The sequence below is a fragment of the Xenopus laevis genome, chromosome 1S (assembly GCF_017654675.1).
Source record: "Xenopus laevis strain J_2021 chromosome 1S, Xenopus_laevis_v10.1, whole genome shotgun sequence".
In the NCBI taxonomy this organism is placed as follows: domain Eukaryota; kingdom Metazoa; phylum Chordata; class Amphibia; order Anura; family Pipidae; genus Xenopus; species Xenopus laevis.
This window is the reverse complement of record NC_054372.1, coordinates 161,266,549-161,289,580: the sequence shown is the minus strand read 5'-3', so window position 1 is coordinate 161,289,580 and position 23,032 is coordinate 161,266,549. Positions and strand designations below refer to the sequence as shown.

Genomic DNA, 23,032 nt, shown 5'->3' with positions numbered 1-23,032 from the left:
TTTTTTTGGCTTTACATGCCCTTTAATTAACAGACATAAATCCTGCAAAAGTAATGACCTCGAAACAGTAGTAACATATGTTAAACTTTCAACCCGGAAATTACTTCCTTGCATAAATGGATACTGCATGTTCATACAAACTAACTGGTTCTTTATGACTTGCTGTTCTCTATTTTGAGCGGTCAGGGGTCCACCGGGTTCTTTCCTGGTGTCCTGCCGGCCCAGTCCAACCCTGCAATTCAATGTGGGGAAATTTGTGGGACCACTATTGTGCTAGTTTAGTTTAGATTAGGTTAAACATTAAAAAAAATGAATAAAATGAGTTTCCTAAAATATTATAAAGTTAAAAAAATGATTATTACCTCATATACTATATTCACAGACCTAAAACTATGGCAACAGAATGCTTGCTGAACTAAGCAGTTACTTGGTTACACCCAAGAGAACTGGTATCAATTTCACTACTTAAAAATGAAAGAAGACAATGAAGTGATTGTCGATGGATAAGAATTTTAGAGTATGTAATATGGGTGCAGGGTGCTTAACGTACGATCGAGATCGATGCCTGGATCTTCTGTAGTTCGGGTCAGCCTGGTTCTTCTCCTTTTGTCTTCTTAAAACGGCTTCCCACTGAGGGGCTGAATCGACCATATCATTTTCCTGCCGTAACCTGCAATAAAAAGATATTTTGTGTTTTGTATAGAAGCACGTGAATATTATTTATCATGAGGTGGCATGTAATAGCAAATATCTCAGCACAGGGAAAGCCTTAAAACCCACTTATCTTAATCTGCATTTTCCTTCTAGGTATGGACTTGTTATCTGGAATGCTCTGCACCAGGGGGTTTCCTAATGAGGGATCCTTCCGTAATTTGGATCGCCATACCTTAAGTCTACTAAAAAAATAATTTAAACATTAAATAAACCCAATAGGAATGTTTTGTCACCAATATGGGTTCATGCAGCTTAGTTACCATGTATCATTTTTAAAAAAATTAAAAATTTGATTACGATGGAGTCTACAGGAGATAGTTTTTCTGTAATTTGGAGCTTTTTGGATAACAGATTTCCAGATAACAGATCCTATATCCATACTTGCATTGCCTCCATCCATTCAATATAGGCCCTGGCATTTCCAGTACACAAACAGCCCTCCCCAGCCCATTAAATAGTCTATGGCATATTACAGCTGCCCCTCTGACATTTGATATAATCCATAAATTGCCAGATTATTGTCCAGATTATTACTGCTATAAATATCTGTCCTTAGGGCCCACAGCCTGAACAGCAACCAGAATGGGCTGAAGTTTATGCCAAATGATACTGAGGAGGTCAGATAGGTCATTAAGCAAGTGATTAAAGGGATACTCTCATGGGAAAACATTTTTTTTTCAAAATGCATCAGTTAATAGTGCTGCTCCAGTATTCTGCACTGAAATCCATTTCTCAAAAGAGTAAACTGATTTTTTTATATTTAATTTTGAAATCTGACATGGGGCTAGACATATTGTCAGTTTCCCAACTGCCCCAGTCATGTGACTTGTGCTCTGATAAACTTCAGTCACTCTTTACTGCTGTACTGCAAGTTGTAGTGATATCACCCCCCCAGCCCAACAACAGAACAATGGGAAGGTAACCAGATAACAGCTCCCTAACACAAGATAACAGCTGCCTGGTAGATCTAAGAACAACACTCAATAGTAAAATCCAGGTCCCACTGCGACACATTCAGTTACACCGAGTAGGAGAATCAACAGCCTGCCAGAAAGCAATTCCATTCTAAAGTGCTGGCTCTTTCTGAAAGCACATGACCAGGCAAAATGACCTGAGATGGCTGCCTACACACCAATTTCACAACTAAATAATACACTTGCTGGTTCAGGAATAAAATTTTATATTGTAGAGTGAATTATATGCAGTGTAAACAATGTAATTCAGAAATAAAAACTACATCATAAAAATGAAAAAAGAATCCCTTTAAACCAAAGCTCTCTCATGAGCCACCATTCTCTCTGTTTGCCGGAGAGGCCAGACAATTCTTGACCAGTTACAGTAAGTGAAGGGGTTACAACTAGTAGTAGTACTGTATTTTCTGCCCATGCACGTTATATTCCTTTGGGTGCTTCAGCTGTAATATATGCAGGAGATGTGAGAAGAGTTTTCCGTGTGTCTGCAGAGAAATACAACGGCTAACAGCTGACAGGATAACAGCACTTGATAGCAGTGATAAGAACAGACAGGAATAACAAACATGTCACAGAGACAAACAAGCAGCAAAATCTACACTGACATTAATATAAGCAACTTTTCAAGTGCATTCTCAGAGCAGCACCATGGGGTGACACCTTCCTGCTGAGAACAAGGAAATCATGGCTGGCTCATGCTATACGCCTGTACATGTGTTTGAATCTATTAACAAGTGCAGATCTCTTTTATGAGCTGTATTCTCAGGGGTGATTGCTGGGAATAAATAGACTAAAAAGACTTTTTATTTTGATAATACATCAAATACAATTACCTGGCTTTATGCAGTATGGTGAATATTCCAGAGAATGTTCTGGTGTGTGGGTTTTGTTTATCAGTGATGCTTCAATCCCCTCCTGGCTCAGCAGGAATAAAGAAAGCCTCTTTCTAGGGATTTCTCATTAATATTTAAATTCATAGGGGCAATGGCACATGGGGTGAATTGGAGCATTTTATCGCCCTGAAGTTTGTAGCTCAAGGGTCGGAAACAATATTTTTTAAACTAGCCCTTTTTAATATGGAAATCCCCTAGGAGTACCTGGTATTTCCATTCAGAGTAAACAGGGGCAGTAAAAGGCATTTTATAAATATTCCAGGGTAAAAAAACAAATCACCAGGTGCCATTGCCCTAAAATAAAAAAAATAGCAATTACTTGTGCAAATGACCACTCTAGCATTTTCTATTTGATACTTAAAAATCCACAGTACATAATTTTTTTATTCCTAAACTGTTAATCTGAGCAGGTTCTGAATACACCAGTACAAAAAGTCTTCCCTATTAGCACAGACTTGTTATTTGGGGAATTAAGAAGTGGTATGATCATTGTACCTGGCCTACAAGGAGCAAGAGACGACCCATTTAACCAAGGTCCATCTGTGCTCACTCTGATCCTTTAGACAAATCTAGGGGTTTTCTGGATAAGGGATCTTGCATGTAAATTGGATCTTCACTTACAGCTACTATAAAAAAAAACATTTAAAATCAAATGAACCCAATAGGATTATTTTGCCTCCAATAAGGATTAATTGAATCTTAGTTAGGATCAAGTACAAGGTACAGTTTTATTGTTCCAATCGTTTATGCAAAGTGCAGGTACAAACATTTGCTGATGACCCATGAATTTGCCAACATCATCAGCAGATTAAATTTTAAAGCCGTCTCATTTCAGAAGCAAATGATAGCCATAAAACATGGATGTTAACTGGCCATCATAAACATAATTACTGCATGGTTATAATTCCTTTATGTCACATGATATTATTGGTATGTGTATGTCCATCTTGAGTATATCCAGGGATTAAACATTTCTCCCTCTATATCAGATGCAACCCTTCCAGAGCAGCATTATGTAAACTAACCACAAGTTACAGGTTTGTTTTATAGGTTTGGGGGGGGGGGAGGTTGTTCCTATTTAGCTATAACATTAATGAGATTTCTGGAGCAGGTCTGCTCCTTTATGACAAGCTGTTTGTGGAAGTTCATTGTAATTCACTTTATGAGTGTTTTCACTGCATTCTACTGGTGTGATTTGATTCATTTATCACAAAGCTGTCTTCTGTATTGATCGTGACAGGCACAGAGCTGAAACAGTAATGTGCCATAGAGTGGTAATGTAAAAATAAGAGAGCAGATTAAATATTCCCTTGATAATTAGATAATTAGAATACAAACAATCAATGAAGACTGTTTGACAAAGGAACAAAAAATCCCATTTTCTTCTTTTTTTATAATAGCAGCATATCCTTGTATCACAGGTGCCTTGAGAGACTTTTATGTTCTCCTACTAATCCCTCCATTGACATTTATTTGCACATTTAAGCAGAGCTTCCTGGCCAACAAGATAATCTGCTCCTGAGACACATGGATGGAAAGCCATAAAGTTCAGTATCTTGGGAATCAGTCTTCATTGGGTCCGTGAAGCCTTTGTCAGAGCCCTGTGTCTTTATCCACAGGGTCATTAATTTGAAGTAACTATAAAAAAAACTCATAACATGCAAAAACTGTCTCCCTGTCAGTGACTGGGCAGTAAAACTCATTCTTGAGACATAACTGGGTGGGCTATAACATCTCAGTAAAATTCTACCAGTTACCAGAAAGCTTCTTGTCTGTCTCTTTAGAAACCTATTGTTCCTCTCTCTTACCCATTGTTGATTAGAATTAGGTGTTTGACAAAGGGGGGCTGGGGCACAGGGATATCCTGGGAGTGGTATTTAGCTCAGTATAAAGAACAAGGCTCAGAATAGCCAGAGACCACACATGAAATAATTCAGACATACAACTGCCGCAGTGGGCTTTTTTGGATCCCATTATTAGTTGTTTTGTTATTATCCAGAAACCAGGGCAGTATAATGGCATGATCCGCTATATTATATTTTTGTTGTAGAGATGTTATAGAAATGACATATCCCCATTAATGCAGTTATACCACAACAGTGGAAAAATAAGGACATTTTGCCATTACAAAGGAACTTAATATACAGCTGTAAAACATTCAATGCTGTATAAAGTGGAAAAGGAACATAATTACTGCAAACAGAACTGTTACACCATGTATGGCATTATCTAAGTACAAAATTATGTGAATACACATAGTAATATGGATCATGTTGTGATTACATTACAGAACAGGGACCTCTCACTGCTTAACACTTGGTACTATTGTATATTTGTATTTATTTCTATATATTGCACTGATTTTCCCCCTTTGCTATATATTTTAAGAAACGAAAAGCGCTATGTACAAGTGAGCTCCCTGTGCAGACATTAAGCGGGTTATTTACTAAACTCCGAATGCAAATATCACAAAAAATTTCACAAATGTTTCGGAATTTATTAACCCCTGAGGATGGAAAAGTCAGAATCTGAAAATCCAGCATCTCAGACCTGTCGAGGTTTCCTATAAGTCAATGAGAGAAGTCCCAATGATTTTTTGATGTGCACTGGGTTTTTGTGCAATACCCCAAAGTTTTTGGGTGAAAATTCCGTAAAAATCATGAAATTTGTGAAAATCGGATGAAAAAAAAAAAACGTGAAAATCTGATTTTTTCCTGCAAAGCAAATTTTCGGGAAAATGTAATAATAAATAAACATAACAAAACCCAAACGGATTTGATCAGAGTTTGTAGAAGGAAATATTGAGATAAATTCGGACTTTGACAAATAACCCCCTATAAAATGAAGTGATACAGCTCAGGGAGCTGTGGGGAAAACACTTATAGGGGGCACTGCGGAAACAGCATGTTTCATAAATAGTCAGACTGCCAGTGGATCAGTCTGTTCTGGTTTCAGAAGATTCAAATTAAATTTATTTGGCTGCAAATGTTGTATGTGAAGCTAAAAAGTGCCCTGCAGGGGCGTAACTATCGAGGAAGCAGACCCTGTGGCTGCAGGGGGGCCCAGGAAGAATAGGGGCCCCATGAGGCCCTAATTCGTATACAACTTCAATAATTATTGGTAAAACAGGTCAACCTCTAGATATTTTGGGGGCCTTAAATAGTGTCTGACTGGGACACCAGGGGCCCACCCAAAAACCTTTGACCAGGGGCCCACCAATTAATCTTAGACCAGGGGCCCACTCTTAGTATTATTTTTCTTCCTCTCCTCACTCAACCTCTATTCTCCTAGTCTCTTTTCTTTACATACTATACTCTATTTTTCCAACTATTTAACGTCTTTGTTCTCATAAAAATAGGGAATGACCATGAAATAGGCCAAATGTTTAGCAGCATGAGGGCCCACTGACACCTGGGACCAGCGGTACTTTTCCTGGTATCCCTGTATCCCAGTCCGACACTGGCCTGAAAAATATTTTGCTCTAGGGCCCAATAATATCTAGTTACACCACTGGTGCCCTGTCTTGTGAAAAACCCTGCTGTGAATAAAACTCATGTGTGGACCTGCTTGAAATTTACTGTGCTTCAAGTCTCTTCATATAAAAAAGGTATTGCCATTTGAGTAAATCCCCACAATACAAGCGAGGCACTGCCTGCAAAAGCTACTTCATTCCACTAGATGGTGCTCAGTGCTCCTAGTTCTGTATGTAGTTTCCCTGTGTACATTAGAATACATGCCTGGTTTCACCTGGGAGATAAAGTAAATTTTATGTATATTATTGCTTACGAAAAGCTACTTTCTGCAGAGTTTGATTAAAACCTTAACATGGCTTTAACATTCCTATCAACTGAACCACAGATGATGCGGTTTTGGCAATACTATTTATTTTTGCATACAATAATTTCAGCTTAAGTATTCAAGGGAATATTTTGTGGAGGAAATTTCATTGTAAACATTAATTCCATCACAAATCTCTAGGCACACCCGACAATCCTCCCAGGAGACACAAGCTGGGGGAAAGGATATTGGGGAGGTCAAGTGTATGTTCTATGTATGCCAATACTTCCCTCCAAAATTCCCGTACCCGGGGCACTCCCAGAAGACATGGTAAAATGTACCCACTTCATTCAAGCATTTTGGGCATACCTCTGATGCACCCTGGTATACAGGCCCGGATTTGCGGCAAGGCCGCATAGGCCCGGGCCTAGGGCGGCAAAAAAATAGGGGCGGCATGCCGCCCAGCCGCATTATGGGGACGCGTGCGTCCCCATTCATTTACAGCAGCTGCGCCGGCGTTTTTTCGCCGGCGCGCTGGGAAGGGGAGGTGAGGTGGGCGCTAGGACCGCGCGGCCGCCTGGTCGGACTGCGCGGCCTAGGGACGCGCCTCATTTAAATCCGGCGCTGCTGGTATATTTTGGATATCTTATGTGGCATGAGGTACACCCTGTGAAATTTCATTTGTATATATCTGTCCCTTGCTGAGATTGTGAGTTGGGGTATTCCATCCAATGCTTCCTCCCACATCTCCTCATCCAGCTCTGGGATATTGAAACCTCGCAATATCAAATAAAGCAGCAGCACTCCGGTATTGTTGAAAGTAGTGAAAAAGTTTACTAAAATGTCTTACAAAAGGGCTTATAAAGAGCCTGCGTAGCCCGAAATGTTGCCTGAGGCATTTTAGTAAAGTTTTTCACTACTTTCAACAATACCAGAGTGCTGCTGCTTTATTTGATATATACACAGTTTACCCTGGCAGGGGGTACAGCTTGCACCCGGGGCTGCAAGGAGCCTAATCCGCTTTTGAAGCACACTTGAACTACATTCGTTGAAACCTAGCAATGAGATAACTACTGCATTTCCAAACTGGAGAGCTGCAAAGTAATTTTATAAAAACATTAAAACTGAAGACCAATTGCAAATTGTATCAGAATATCTCTGTTTTACTAAAAAGGTAAACTACCCCCTGAAGACAAAAAGCGGAGGGTGTTTAAAAATACGCGTCAAAGGTTTGCTTAGACTCGAATTGGAAAAATTTACTGAGCGATGAATAAAAACAGATGGCTGGATTTATGTGCAATTATGCATGCTTTACTGAATACACACAGTTATTTGCCTACTCTCAGGTCACTTGGACCTTAACTCTGTTTGCTCTCTGCTGTGAGACCTGTAACAAAATCCTGTAAGAACGTAAACAACAATTCTCTCTCAAAACATTCAACATAGTTTACTTTATCTGTCTGTCTCTCTATTCCCACTGTCTATATGGGAAGAGGTTCTCAGAATTATTTTTTGACCAACTTGGTTTTGCCAAAAAAAATCACTGCAACTTTCTCAGGCCAAAGCTTTTAAGACATATGGCATATGACCTGCAATGTCGCTACTACTAATTCCAAGTGGAAATATCTGCAGTACTGTTATCTAAAGTTCCATGCTCACCTGTTTCTCTTCTTCCTGTGTTCTCTGTTGCAGTTTTCAGATTCACTGCCGCTACTTGTATTGCAACGAGACCGTGATCTAGATGAAAAAATGAAAGTATTACCTGTGCAAATTTGAATAGAAGTATTGTATAATACACTCTCAAAATATAGTTTGTGCCCAAAACCCCTATTCAGGGCAGTGCAAGGCTAAATCTTTTGTACAATACTGAACAATACAGTCATATGAAATAGTTTGGGAACCCCTCTTAATTATTTGGAATATCCAAACCCTGCGTAACTTCAACTTTGTGACTGAATTCATCCGACCCGCGACTTTAACAAAGGCCCCATTCCCTGAACTAGCCACGTAGCCCCACAGCATGATGGAACCTCCACCAAATTTGACAGTAGGTAGCAGGTGTTCTTTTTCCAGCATGCAAAGCGCTTTTTGTTATGAACAAATAACTACATTTTTGTCTCATCAGTCCAAAGAAATTTGTTCCAAAATGACTGTGGCCTGTCTAAATGAGCTTTTGCATACAACAAGCGACTCTGTTTGTGGCGTGAGTGCAGAAAGGGCTTCTTTCTCATCATCCTGCCATACAGATGTTCTTTGTGCAAATTGCGCTGAATTGTAGAACAATGTACAGGTACACCATCTGCAGCAAGGTGTTCTTGCAGGTCTTTGGAGCTGATCTTTGGGTTGTCTGTAATCATTCTCACAATCCTCTGCATATGCCGCACCTGTATTTTTCTTGGCCTGCCAGACCTGAGTTTTACAGCAACTGTGCCTGTGGCCTTCCATTTGCTGATAACATTCCTTACAGTTGAAACTGACAGTTTAAACCTCTGAAATAGCTTTTTGTAGCCTTCCCCTAAACCATGATACTGAACAATCTTTGTTTTCAGAGCTTTTGAGAGTTGCTTCGAGGATCCCAGACTGTTACTTTTCAGAGGAGAGTCAAACAGAAGCACAACTTGCAATTAGCCACCTTTAATACCTTTTCTCATGATTGGACACACCTGCCTATGAAGTTTAAGGCTTAACGAGCTAATCCAACCAATATGGTGTTGCCAGTAATCAGTATTGAGCAGTTACATGCATTCAAATTAGCAAAATTACAAGGGTACCCAAACTTCTGCACAGCCAGTTTTTGACATTTGATTTAATTTCATACAACTGAATACTGATTAACTAAGCATCTTTGTTCAGAAAACACCCCAGTACTAAGATGTTCCTGTGAGATGAAAGACATACCATTGTTATCTTTTTCGTTGAAAGTGGAGTAAATAATTATACAGGTTGAGAGGGGTTCCCAAACTTTTTCATATGTAGAACTGTACTTGCACTTGAAACTTGACCATCAGGTGGCACATCCAATATGAATAAAATGAGAAGAGCTAGAGGTTTATATAGTCTCATACTAAGGGCTCGCCAGTGTGCGTTATACACAACAAAATTCGCCTATATCAGCAAGCGGAATTCTGTGAACACTTCTGCATTTTACATTGCTGGTCACTGGTAAATCATGTGGATATCTCATCATACTGCGCCATTATTAACAATCCACAAAGACTCCTGGGACGAAGAGGTTACTTTTGGCTTCATAAAGGTTATTATGGCTTTTCATGGGCCAACTCAAGTAAATAATGTTGTTTAGCCTAAGCTTTATAACGTACATAAGCATTTTTATCAGCAATAACAGATTACCCCTCTAGAAAACTACGTTTTACAACAAAAAGATGACTAAGAACATTATTGTAGAGCCTTCACATATATATAAATATATTTAAAGAAATATGTGTTACATAAGCTTTACTGTGTCCCTGCAAAACTAGGATATACTAATAAGGCAGGAAACAAATGGCAACGAGATTACAACATGGATCAATTGATTTATATCCCAAAGAACAATTAAGTGCAGATTTGAATTACACTTTGCCCTCTGAGATATAAGGATTTGGTGTGAGGATAAAACCAGGGTAAAAACATTCTTTTAAATTGTATTTTTGTTACATCATTAATTATAAGTCATGGGAAACCGTTACTAACCAACATATGTGCATACGTGTAATAAATATAAAGAAAAAGCACATACTTTTGGGCAGCTAAGAGAATTTTAGATTTTAATTGAACATCAAGGCAAGCCATTATTGTTTTTTAAATCTTTTCTACTGTTTCCCTTTTTTTCCTAGCAATTGTGTATATTCATCCCACAGATACCACAAGGGACTAGGCAAGCAATGAATTTGTGTGACAAACCTTCTTCTGTGCTTTACATCTGCATCATCACCACTGCACTGTCCTTTCCTGCAAACATGTGGTTAGGAGCATCAATAACACTTCCAGTGAAAAAAGCATAGGAAGCTTGCATTTTTAATCTCTCCAGCCATCAGAGGAATGCAATACCTACTGGAGATGATTTCCTACCTTCTCGCCAGTTGTCCTGTTTCATTATCACTACCGGAATGGTTACGATGGCGGGGAGTTGGGAACTTTGGTGATTTGTTGCGGTCAGTAGGAGAATTATACAGTCCACTAAAGAAAAAACTTCTTAGATCACTTTATCAACATCACAATTAAGTAGCAAATACAATGGTGCATATTTAAAGGTTTATATGACTATTATTTTCATTCATCCAGGTCATGGAATATCTAGTACAGGTAAAACTAAAAACAACTGGACTTGCTTAGTAATCACTGAATGCTTTTTCTCTTCATGATATCGAAACCATCTACACTTTGATCTCAAATGCCGACAACAGGGACTCACCCCTTGTAGCCTACGCATGGGTTCCACCAACAAGCCAACAAGCCGAGCATCATGAAGAGAAAAAGCATTCATTGATTACTAAAGGTTTATATGTTGCAATATTCAGCGACAAGGCTATTAGGGCTACTTGGTTCAAGGAAAAAGAAAGATGATGCACTGTCACCTGCTCCTTCGTGTAGCCCCACTGAAAGGCAAGGTGTTGGTGTCTGTGTGCTACACTGAGAAGATTTGAGCACAAAATTGTCAAGCAGATGACAGCGTACAAAATGCAGGCTGAGGAAAGCAGATAATCCGCTCAGTGTGCCCTTGCCTTAACTGATCAAAGTGAGCCTCGATTATAGCCCCTTTAAGTCCCTAGTTATCATAGTTAAGTCCTTAGGTCTTTTAGGAATGACTAATTGCTCACAATCAAAAAGTAGGCACCTAGATCCACAGTAGATGCTGAGCTGGTTTGGAGGTTACAGCTATCAGATCTGTACCAATTCTGTTTTTAACATGATTGTTTTTAATCTGTTCTTGATGGTAACACTGGAGCACACGCTTTTGAGAATAAACTTGTAGTTAAATGGGTTAAGGAAGGCTTTTCTACAAGGATGTGCTGCTGATAATGTTTCATTCCTAATTGGACTTTTAAGGATTTTAAAGATCTAGAGAACATGTGCTGTGATAGTCAAATTATATTTGATGTGAAATTGCATATATACCTGTAAATGTAATTTTAAAAAATGGCAAACGGCTTTAAACAGATTAATGAGAAAGCATAAGGCAGTAGAAACATCAAGCAGAACAGGTCAATGCTCATGATGCTCAGAATATCTTTATCTGCAAAATCTATCTATCTATCTATCTATCTATCTAGATTCTCTATAGTACAAGATGTCAGATATAGGCCTATGTAATCTCCCTCTTTCCTCTTCTCAAGGAAATTCATTCCTTCATTTCCATTCCTAGCATTTACATAGCCTAGTCCCCAGCCACTGTCTCCAACTAGACTGCACCTATGCAACAAACATTGTGTCTTATTCTACATGAACTAGGTGAAGCCATAATTGTGTTTGATATTCCATAAATATAAATTTACCATACCTAGGAGTGCCATTTTCTTCCCATGGTGCACTTGTTTTGCTTTTATTAGTATCTGTGCTTGTATCACATTTTGCTTTCTTGGAGCTGAAATTAATGAAAAAAATATGTAAACCTAGTACTGAAGAATACTTGGCTGGATGATTTTTTGGACAGACATAATATCAAAGGCTATTGTGATACTAAACTCTATAGTTTGTATAGATATGGATATATATATAATTTGTGTGTAAAAAGTATGGAGGGGTGTGAGTATGGATGCTGGGTTTTCATTTGGAGGGTGTGAACTTAATGGACTTTGGGGCAGATTCACTAAAAGGGCAAAGTGACTAACGCTAGTGAAAATTCGCCAGCGTGACGTAATTTCGGTACTTCGCCGATTTATGGTCGCTGGCATAACTTCGCTAGCAAATGAGATAGACTCTATCGGTACTTCGCTCCCTAATGCCTGGTGAGTTTGCGCTCTAGCGAAGGGACATAACTATGCAAATTCACTAAGATGTGGATTTTACTGATCGTTACCTCTTGCGCCAGACATGCCTTCGCCACCTCAGACCAGCTGAAGTGCAATAGTAATAGAGTAGATAGGAGTTCTTCAAAAAATACTTGAAAAAGTCCCAAAAAAATGCTGGCGACTTTTAATTTTTCAGGGTGATAGGCTGAAATTTTTTCTGGGATACCCACCTTCCCCCCTACATTTCCTTACATATGGCACATAAACTATCCATTGGGTTCATGTGTAGTGCAATATAACAACTTTATTTTCTTTTATTAAGCTTCCCTGGGCTTGTGTAATGTAATGTATTTGCTGCAACTTATACGTCCCTTGAAATTGAACTTCCAGCCGTATGAAAATGAGGCAACGCTAGCGCAACTTAGATTTGCTTGCCGCAGTAACGCTAGCGCAACTTCGCCAGCATTCGGTGCCCTGGACGCAACTTCAGATTTTAGTGAATTAGCGTTGACCTGGCGAATCTACACCTGGTGAAGTTTTGCGATGTGAGAGAAGCCGTCGCTGGCGAATTTTCGGAGGTTAGTAAATTTGCCATCATGTCTTTTTTCAACCAAATTTAACTATGTTATTATGTAAATACTTATGTAACTATGTATGTGTTCAGCCAGCAATAACCTGCACAGCTCCTTGGGGTCAATGATTGCAAAAGTCAGTCAATATCTTCTGATATATTATAACATGTGTGAAAGTGTATTTCACTGGTCAGAATGACTTCTAAATCAATTATATGTGCAAAGCTTAAAAACTGATCAATTAAAAGAGAAATGCAATTCAACGACATACACTGCAGGTCAGTTATACATGTCTGGTCTCTCACTTCAAGTCTGCATATAGCCCTCCCCCACACCAGCAGCATTCCCAAATCCCACACATTGTACAAATGTGAATGAGTGCTACATAAACCATACTGACACAAAATATCTCAGAGCAATGCCCCATTCATCCAAACCAAATTGCAAATGTCAATCCTATCCCCAATAAAAACCATCAGCCCAGTCAAGAAAGGCAAAGCTATTCAGGGGCATAACTACAGAGGAAGCAGACCCTGAGGCTGCAGGGGGGCCCAAGAGGCATAGGGGGCCCCATAAGGCTCTAATTAATTAGGAATTTTAATATATATTGTTAATACAGGGCAACCACTGGATATTTTGGGAGCCCTAAAATTATTTTGCTGTGGGGCCCAGTAACATCTAGTTACGCCACTGAAGCTATTAAAACATCCTCTATCCAACTGCAACAGATACATAAAACCATAAAATACACATTATGTATATGAAACTGTGGGTATACTTTGACCTTTATAAACATGAATATAATATGGAGATTTTGGGCCTATGCCTGTTAAGTATTTGTGACGCATGAAACACATTAAGCCATATTTCTGAGACCAATATTTTGTGATGGATAATTTAATAAAAGGATGTTTGACTTTAGATGTGTGGGGTATTTTTTGGTCCTGACAAGAAACTGTCAAAAACAACTGTAAGCCATGTTTGGCAAATCTACTAGTATATATATTAATAATTATGTAAAACTACTTTATTTCTGTAATTCACATGCTATTACCTCATCAACTTGAACTAAATTAGACCTAAATAAAAACCTTATGGCTAAGGCACAACCTATTTTAATAAATAAGGGGCCCTGGCAAATGCAGCAGCCAAAATGCCCCATTCTGTTTGTCACCATTTCCCACAGTAATGACAGTGTGGATTAATAACATGTGGGACCCCTATGCTACATTCACACAGGTCGCCCTTCTAGGCTCCTGCTGGGTCCGGATGTGTGCAGCTCCACCTGAGCTCTCTATGTTGGGTCAGGTTTTGGTGCACAACATCATTGAATCTGCACGCACCAATGCACCTGCCTTCTGTTCCCAGCATGTGAATCAGATCAGAACCCGTAGCACAAATAAAAATAATTAGTAAAAGAAAATAGAAATAATAATTTTAAAAATAACGAGATTGGTCCTGATCACACTGAACCTCTAGAATATAGCCTAGGACAGCCTGTGCATTAATCTGCCCTGATGACAAACTAGCTGCTTGAAACACACTTATAGATTACAGGTGAACCTCAACTCTGAAATGCTCATAACCACCAATGCATGTAACATGGAAACTTTTATTTGTCTTCAAGCCCAAATTTGTGCGAAGGCTTTACATGTTATGGGTAGGGTAGGGTTGCCACCTGGCTGGTATATTACCGGCCTGGCCGGTAAAAATGTTGGCTGATCCCAATTTTATTAACAGGGAAAAATTATAAATATATAGGAAGGACGATATTTGGGTGGCAACCCTAGTTATGGGCACTGGCATATATTTTACAATAGAAGGTGTATCTGCAAATCTACAGACTAGTGATGCATGCACTGACTAACTAATCCTCTACTATAGTATCAGCTGAATTGGAACCCACAATCCACACTAAAATCTGAACAAAATACAAAAAAAAAATCGAAGGCGCCTAGGATTAACAGAATTCTCCTAGATTCCATGCAAAAGAGACACTAAAGCCTTTCTCAGATCTCCCTACAAAAATTAAGAAGCATTTACTTCTAAGGCAGTGGTCCCCAACCAGTAGCTCGCGAGCACCAACCACTTGGATGTTGCTCTCAGTTGCCTCAAAGCAGGTGCTTATTTTTGAATTCCAGGCTTGGTCCCCAAATCTTTTTACATTTAAATGTGGTTCACTGGTAAAAAAGGTTGGGGACCCCTGTTCTAAGGTATTACAACATACAGCAAACACATCAGGAGGGTTTAACATTCAACAAGGCTTTTTCCTTCTTGCAGTCTCTAAACAGACAAATCAATGATGATTGATTAGAATAGTCAGTCATTTTTTCTCCTGGGGACATTGGACACATCATTACAGAGACGCTATTTATACACAGATTTTATGTTGTGCATATAAGAATCCCTACCATGTGACCCTACACATTTCAAATCACAGTTAAGGTTGTCTCCAAATGTTTAGGATATCCAAAGACTTCATACATTGATCAGATATTAGACTATTTGTTCCACAATTAGATGTGATCAGACTAACTGTGAAATTTGCCAACACATAATTGGTAAAATTGCACTAATCTAATCAACCTGATCAATGATGGGAGCAGTTCCAGCCTATTCAGCACTGGCTAGTGACAACATATAAATACAGAAAGGGGTCATCGGTCAGCAAGGTCACACTAATGATTTCCCCATGGCCACAATAACCCAACAGAAAACCTCAATAAAGTTTATTTGCTCTGTGCTTGAACTTAATACTCCTTGCTTCATCCTAGCTCCGTGATTACTCTTGTGGTAACAAATCACAGTAGACAAACTTGTAAAAAGCAACAAAAAGAACTAAGGCAAACTAACCCAAACACTGTGAATTACAAATAGATTACTATTAATAGAGATGCACCAAATGCATCATTTTTAGATTTGGCTGAATACCCAGTCCTCCACAAAAGACTTGTCAGAATAACAAAAGGAATCTGAATGCTTATTTGAATATAGAAATATGAGATAAATCTAAAATTAAATTGTCTGTGGACAAAATAATTGTTAAGGAGCTTTATCGTTATATGATTACAAGCCAAATTCCAACCTTAAAAAAAAGCTGTAATTCTGCCAAATATATATGTACCCCCATATATTAAAGACAATATTATTTTTTATTATTCTTCTAACTAGTCATCTCTGTACGGTTTTTTATTAGTGGTTCATTTTCATTCAAGAAACATGTCAAACACAGGTTATGATGCCAAAACACAGCTTATAAGGCTTCAAGTCTAGTCTTAAATCATGAATATGCATCAATGTGAAATTAATGAAATACCCACAAATGTACAACTGAATGAGTGCTACTAGCCTGGAAGGCAGATATCATTGTGCATTGGGATGGTAATTAAAGTAAGTCAATCACATGAGTCTGTCAGGGAAATCAATGGTGTCCTGGGGTTTTGCTACCAGTATATTATCTACAGTTTACCCTTTCTAAGAACCTGCTGCAGGATTTGTGCTAAACACTAAACTGAGCTTACAGAAGGGATCTACAAACCACTAGCCTGAAAGATCTACTTAGCAACAACTGAAAACACTAAGGCTTACGGCAAATGTTAATTTTTTTTGGTTAAAATTATTGTTGTAATATCAGAGAAATTAGTGCTATTCACATATCTACCAATAAACTGTAATCTTGTGTATCTAGTTATCATCCCATTGCTCCAGTGTTAGACTGCCGGGGAGGAAAGGGGTTGATATCACTCCAACTTGCAGTGCAGCAGTAAAGAATGATTGATGTTTATCAGAGCACATGTCACATGACTGGGGCAACTGGAAAACTAACAATATGTCTAGTCCCATGTCAGATTTCATAATTAAATATATAAAAAAAAAAAATCTGTTTGCTCTTTTGAAAAATAGATTTCAGTGCAGAATTCTGCTGCATCAGCACTATTAACTTATGGGTTTTGAAAAATACACGTTTTCCCGCTACAGTATTCCTTTTAATCTAACATTTAACGTAAAATCAACCCGATAAACCCATAAACCCAACAGGACTGTTTTGCCGCCAATATGAATTCATCACCAAGTACAAGATACTATTTGAATAAAGGAAATCATTTAAAAAAAATAATTTGCTTTAAATGGACTTGATGGGAGATGGACTTGCCGTAATTTTGAGCTTTCTGGATATTGGGTTTCAAGGTCATATAGTAGTATACCTGTATATATTTCAGTGTATTCAGCAAACACAGAGAAAAAGCTGTTATTGCAATTGTCTAGTCATTAACGGGACACTATTATCAAAATAGAAACATCATTTTATGCCTGTATAATGCTTAATAGTGTTGTAAGAAACAGATTATTTGTAAATCCTGTGTTTGCTTGGCTGAATGTATCCATAGGGCCTTCATTCTGTGGTTTCTCTCAAAAAGCAGCAGTGCTGTCACGCTCTGTGGCTGAGACTGTATTTTATAAACATGTATTTATATAGTGCCAACATATTGTGTAGCGCTGTAAAGTAAATGTGATTATACAACTTAATCACATGAAATTATATATATAGAACATATTGAGTTACATACATCACAATCAATACCGTTACAAAAGGTGAGGAAGGCCCTATGCAGAAAGAGCTTACACTCTTAAGGGAAGGGAGTAATACACAAGGTGTGGGAGTGGGCAAGATCGAATTAAGTGGGTGAGAAATGTGGTACTGTATGTGGTGTTGCGTTTGGTAGTTAAGCAGAGTGAGGGTAGGCTTCTCAAAAGAAGTGCGTTTTAAGAGATTTTTTGAAAGCAGAAAGGTTGGGAGAAAGTCGGACAGACCGTGGGAGAGTGTTCCAGAGGAGGGGTGTAGCCCTTGCAAAGTCTTGAATGCGAGCATGTGAGGAGGTAATGAGAGAAGAGTTGAGTAGCAGGTCAGTAGAGGAGCGTAGTAAGCGGTTGGGTGAGTATATAGAGATGAGTTCAGAGATGTAGGCTGGGGCAGAGTTATGAAGTGCTTTGAATGTCAGGGTAGCTATCTTTATAAATAGTATTCGACATCAGTAGATCTGACAGTGCTTTGTAGTCATCATTACATCAGTAAACCATGCAGAATATTTTTCATCCTCTTGCATTTGTGGAAAGGTATGGCACGACTGTTCTAGTTATCTAAAATAACAGGGATGGATGTTTGATGCATATGTGCCAAACGTGCAGTGATTCCAGATGCCCTTGATTGAAACAGACCAAAGCAATATTTTCAATTGTGTCCCGACTTCAATTCGCTGACATAGAAATCTTTTTATTGAAGAACAAGAAGAAAGGGCAATTCATGGGAATAATAATATCTCTAAAAAACAATTCACGGACTTTCTTGCTGGCATGTTCGATATTCTTTATTGCAAAATCAAAACATACCTTTTAACAGGAGATGGTGCAATAACTTTTGAGGTGCCTTCCTTGTCGCCCTGTTCCAAATTTGTAGTTACCTGTTCTACATTGTTTGATCCTGTTAACAAAAAAAAGAATCTAATTAAATTTGTACAATCTGATTCTAAGGTATTACCAAATAATTTTGTTATATTAGATTTATTTCAGCACGGTGCACTTCTGTCTTCTCTAATCTGCGGCTCAATAATCAAAATACAGCTGCGGGCTAAATTCACACGAGCAAGAGGAACAGGCTCCTTTGAAGTTGTTCATGATACGCTGATACAACTGCATTGTTGAAAGGTTCTGCTGAACTCAGCATTCACACAAGGTTATCCTTTATATTACATTCTTGATTCTTTAGTATCACAGCACAAAGCTGCCTAATAGACAAGCCCAAATAATGCATTTCTAGTTGTATTGCAAGTATATGCACAGCACTTCATACATTTTCCTTGTGTTACACAGTAATAAAGTAAAAGGTTATCTATTCCATATTCACATTAAAAATGACCTACCATAGGGGACAAATTAAGATGAGAGGTTTCTGCTGAACAAACTGACACAGTACCGTTTTTGTACTTTTCTATGAAAATATCCTATTATTGATACTCATTCTACCCATTAAATTACATTTCAATGGTCTTATAATTAATAAATCTGCATTTATGCACTTTTAAGCATTATTCAGGATCCACTTAGCTTGTAAAAAAGAGGTCAAAATATATATAAGCATACAATTACTGTACTATTACTATGGGCCTTTTCAAAACATTAAATGAACGTTTACACCAAATCCAATTTTGACTGGCTTTCAGGCTGCCATCCCGATCTTTCCACTGCTCTGGTACAGGGGCAGGATATCCCTTTCATATCCATTTGCATTTTAATCTGGGGTATTTTATTGCTTAGAAAATGGGCTGACTTTAGAACTTTGCATCTCTTCAGTTAGAACAACCTAAAGCTGTACAATAACATACAGAAAGAATATGAATCTGCGAATCTGTAGATCTAAACCCAAAAAATGAATTGATACAAATATCCTCTGAGTGCTGCAATTTATAGACAGTTGCAGACCGCAAATACAATTTTTTGAGTTATGAGTTCTTTTAACAAGCAGGAGCCAAAAACACTGCTTCCGACGAGTTCACCTGGCTGCCGCGCGAGTGCTGTCCTTTTGGGGTAAGTTTTACTCCGACTCCTCTCCACTCTTTGGTCAGGCCGTGGCAGTTGATTGGAGAGGTCTCTGCTCATTTGATAAGCAGTCCTACCACTACAAAGATGAAAATAAAAAAATATATAGTGAATGGCCTCCTGCATTTTCTAATCTGTGTACTGAATAAGGAAAGCAAGGTTAACTTGTATTAGAAATCAATACTGGTTATTTACACAGCTCAGAGGTAGAAGTACAAAAGCAGTAAGGGGCAAAAGAGCACACCTCTTAATGATCATTCAGCGAGCAATTGTTTTCCTGGTCCAGCAAGGTCCGCAGCTCATGCCAGATAAAAGAATCCATCGCATGCAGTAGATAGGGTTGTCATCCAGTCGGTAGCTAGTAAATCACCAGCATTACAAATTTACCGGCAATGTAATTGCCAGTAAATTTCTAATAAACCCTCTTTTATCTTCATAATTAGAGCCTCTTCTCCTGCCCATACCTTGTCCTGTCCCCAATTGCCCATTCCCGTGAGGTCATTGCCCTGCCTCTGTGATGTCACAGCAGGCATCCCTGGAGCAAAGGCTGGTAAGGCTAGGGGAAAAATGTGGCAACCCTAGCTGTAGACTGCAGCATCAGAGGGGCACAGACCAGCCCTGTCCTTGCCATTTGGCAGGACAGGGGCCCTGTTGCATCCTCTGCTGTATCCTCACTGAATGAAGGGCAAATCTGGAGACAGGTAGGAGACAAGAAGGGGTGAACGTCTACATGTCTCCCCCACCTGCCCCTAATGAATTCAATGCTCTCAAACAAAGGTGGTGGATTCATTGGGGCAGCAGTTTCAGAGACCTGCAGCAGTTCTGCAACACAGGAAGGCACTTTGCACAATGCCTAGAAGGGCAGAATACACCCATAATACATTTAATTGTTTTTATTTAGCAATTCTCATTCCTTATCAAAATCAAACAGAAGGATAGGTAAATTAAAGATCAAATTGGATAATCAGCTATTTTTTTTTCTTTTGTCCTGAAGACTTTTATCAAAACTGATATCAGGGTCACTTCTTTGACTTTGCTTTGAGCCCTTTATCTAGAAAACACCAGATCTCAAGCATTCTGGATAACAGATCCTATGCCAGTCGTTTATTAACTTATTCTCAATACGAAAGCACAATATGTAGCTGTGCTGCTACTAAGGAAACCTCAACATTTTTCCACCCAGTTTGCACATGCATGTTGTAACCAGCATTCAGGCCTCACCTATCTGAAACATCAGAACTGGAAGTACACTTTTTACAAACGCCTTCACAGAAAAAACAAAAATTATAATTAACGAAGGGTTATAGCTTTTTGCACTTTGGACTTAGTAGCAGCTCATACCTATGTGGACAGCCTCAGCAAACCTGCAAGCATGTGCCCCACAGTTTAAAAAACGCTGATTTTTTTTAATAGAAACTGAAGACTATTATAAAATACTTCTCAGGATAGTTTATGTTTATCAAACAGTAAATATACTTCATTCAAGTATTACAAAAAGAGAAAACACTACACAGATTACAGACACATGGACTATTTAGGGATTAAGCTAGTTTAGAGGATTTTGTTTAAATTTACCTGTAGCGATGCCTGGACCCCAGAGAACCAAGTTTGTTCAGTTTCCTTGACAGTGCACTAGAATCATTATCTGGAATCCTTTAATTGAATGCAACAATGATAAGCAGTTCATTAGCCAAATCACCAAGGACAACATTAGACACAAAATACAATTTTTTGCCCTTCTTTTATATATCAAAACATATTCGATTTTGTTGTTCTCATGTTTGTGAGATACAGCGATGTGACATTTCACAAGGAAGATAGGAGGCCTCAGTATTATTATTGCTTTTTTGTGGGGTGGGGGGGGGAAGAGAATCCAAAAAGGCTTTTTTTTACGTGTGTAAAAAATGCTTAAACACAACTTTTCCTGAATTAATGTAGAAATTAGATTTAGAAATGTAATGGCTGAAAATAATGGCATTGTTATTCTAGATGCATTCATCCATGATTGGTTGAATGTTTTATATGTTCTAATCCTAGAACTTTAAGGGCAGAGACACACAGGAAGATTCAGGGAGATTTAGTCGCCCGGTGACTAATCGCCTCTTCTTCGGGAACTTAATCTCCCGAAAAGCCTTCGCATCAGAATCTAAATCTTCAGCAGGATGGCACTCAGAGCGCTTCGTTTTCCAAAGTCGTCTGAAGTTGCCTGACGAGGAAACTTTGGGTGAATTCGGAAAATGAAACGCTCCGAGTGCCATCCCGCTGGCGATTTCGATTCTAGGGGAGATAAGTCAGGACCTCTTCACGTGTGTTTAAGTTTAACAGAAATACACCATAGGATCAAAAGTATTTGGCCACCTGGCTGTCCAACGCATTCCAAAACCAAGGGCATTAATATGAAGTCAGTCCCCTATTTGCTGCTAAAGGTGGCCATAGATGCAAAGATCTTATCGTACGAATCGAGGATTCATATGATTTTCGGATCGTGTGTGGAGTGTGCCAACATTTTTCGTCCGACGGAGATCGGTCGTTTGGCCGATCAGACAGGTTTGATTTTGACCCGATAGATCCCGCCGCAGCCCATTGCGTATCGTAATCAGATCGTTCAGATTACCCCCAATATAGCCATGCTCGTTAATGGCATACGGGGGAAAGATCCACTCATTTGGCGATGTCGCCAAATGAGCGGATCTTTGCGTCTATGGCCACCTTTAATCAGACTTCAACCACTACTCTTTTAGGAAGGCTTTCCTTAAATGTTGGTGGAACATTGTTGGTGGGATTTGCTTCCATTTATATGTTGGAGGTTGGGCACCGATGTTAAGCAATCAGGTCTGGCTCATATTTGTGTTCCACAGGTGTTCAGTTACATTGAGGTCAGGGCTCTATGCAGCACCGTGTGGTCCCTAATTGCACAGGATTGTTATACAGCCTTCCTCAAACTGCTGCCATAATATAGGAAGCACAAACTGGCATACATTTCATTGTATCTTTTAGCAATTATGGGTTTTGCTTAAAAAGCCTATAACATTTGTGATCCAAAGCAAAGGCAGAATGTGTAAATGTTGCAACAGAATATTATTTACTAGTGTCTGAGGAACTATCAAACTGACCCTAGAGGAAATGTTTACTAACCTGAAGAAAGTATGATGCTCCACACAGCACTTCCACAGATTTTTACAGGCAACTTTATTCCTTGTTTCAAAAAAGAATGATGTCTCAGTGCACTGCGAAACAAAGAAATACAAGAACATTGTAAGCAGATTGCCAAGCAGAAACACTGCACACACCACTGGTTTATTGCCAGCTCACACACTGTTCCTATGGAATGACTGGCAGTCTGATTGGCACTTCTATGTAAAACTCTCTGCCAACTCAAACACACAATTTCTTGGGGCAGGAAGCCAAGTTAAATTGTGACAATTAACCAGGTGTTTGCTAAACTAGCTAACAGTGTGTGGCTTGAACTCCATGCAACAATGGCAATAAAGATTATTTGCCGTTTTTGTGAACTGCAGAATTAAGTTAAGGATTTTTTTACTGTAGTTTTTAATAAAAGA

At 38.8% G+C, this 23,032-nt stretch overlaps 1 protein-coding gene across 5 annotated transcripts in view; it reads right to left on the bottom strand.

The window, feature by feature from the left end:
* Positions 1 to 23,032, bottom strand: part of epb41l4a.S (erythrocyte membrane protein band 4.1 like 4A S homeolog) — a 112,524-nt gene that overhangs the window by 9,022 nt on the left and 80,470 nt on the right. For 3 of the 5 annotated variants that reach the window (XM_018235838.2, XM_018235856.2, XM_018235866.2), the window contains 9 exons: positions 22,608 to 22,699; positions 21,048 to 21,125; positions 19,430 to 19,551; positions 18,267 to 18,357; positions 11,856 to 11,939; positions 10,427 to 10,534; positions 10,259 to 10,306; positions 8,015 to 8,092; positions 551 to 670 (listed from right to left, as the gene is read on the bottom strand). In XM_018235838.2, the coding sequence (XP_018091327.1) occupies positions 551 to 670; positions 8,015 to 8,092; positions 10,259 to 10,306; positions 10,427 to 10,534; positions 11,856 to 11,939; positions 18,267 to 18,357; positions 19,430 to 19,551; positions 21,048 to 21,125; positions 22,608 to 22,699 (821 nt within the window). 5 annotated transcript variants of the gene reach the window in all.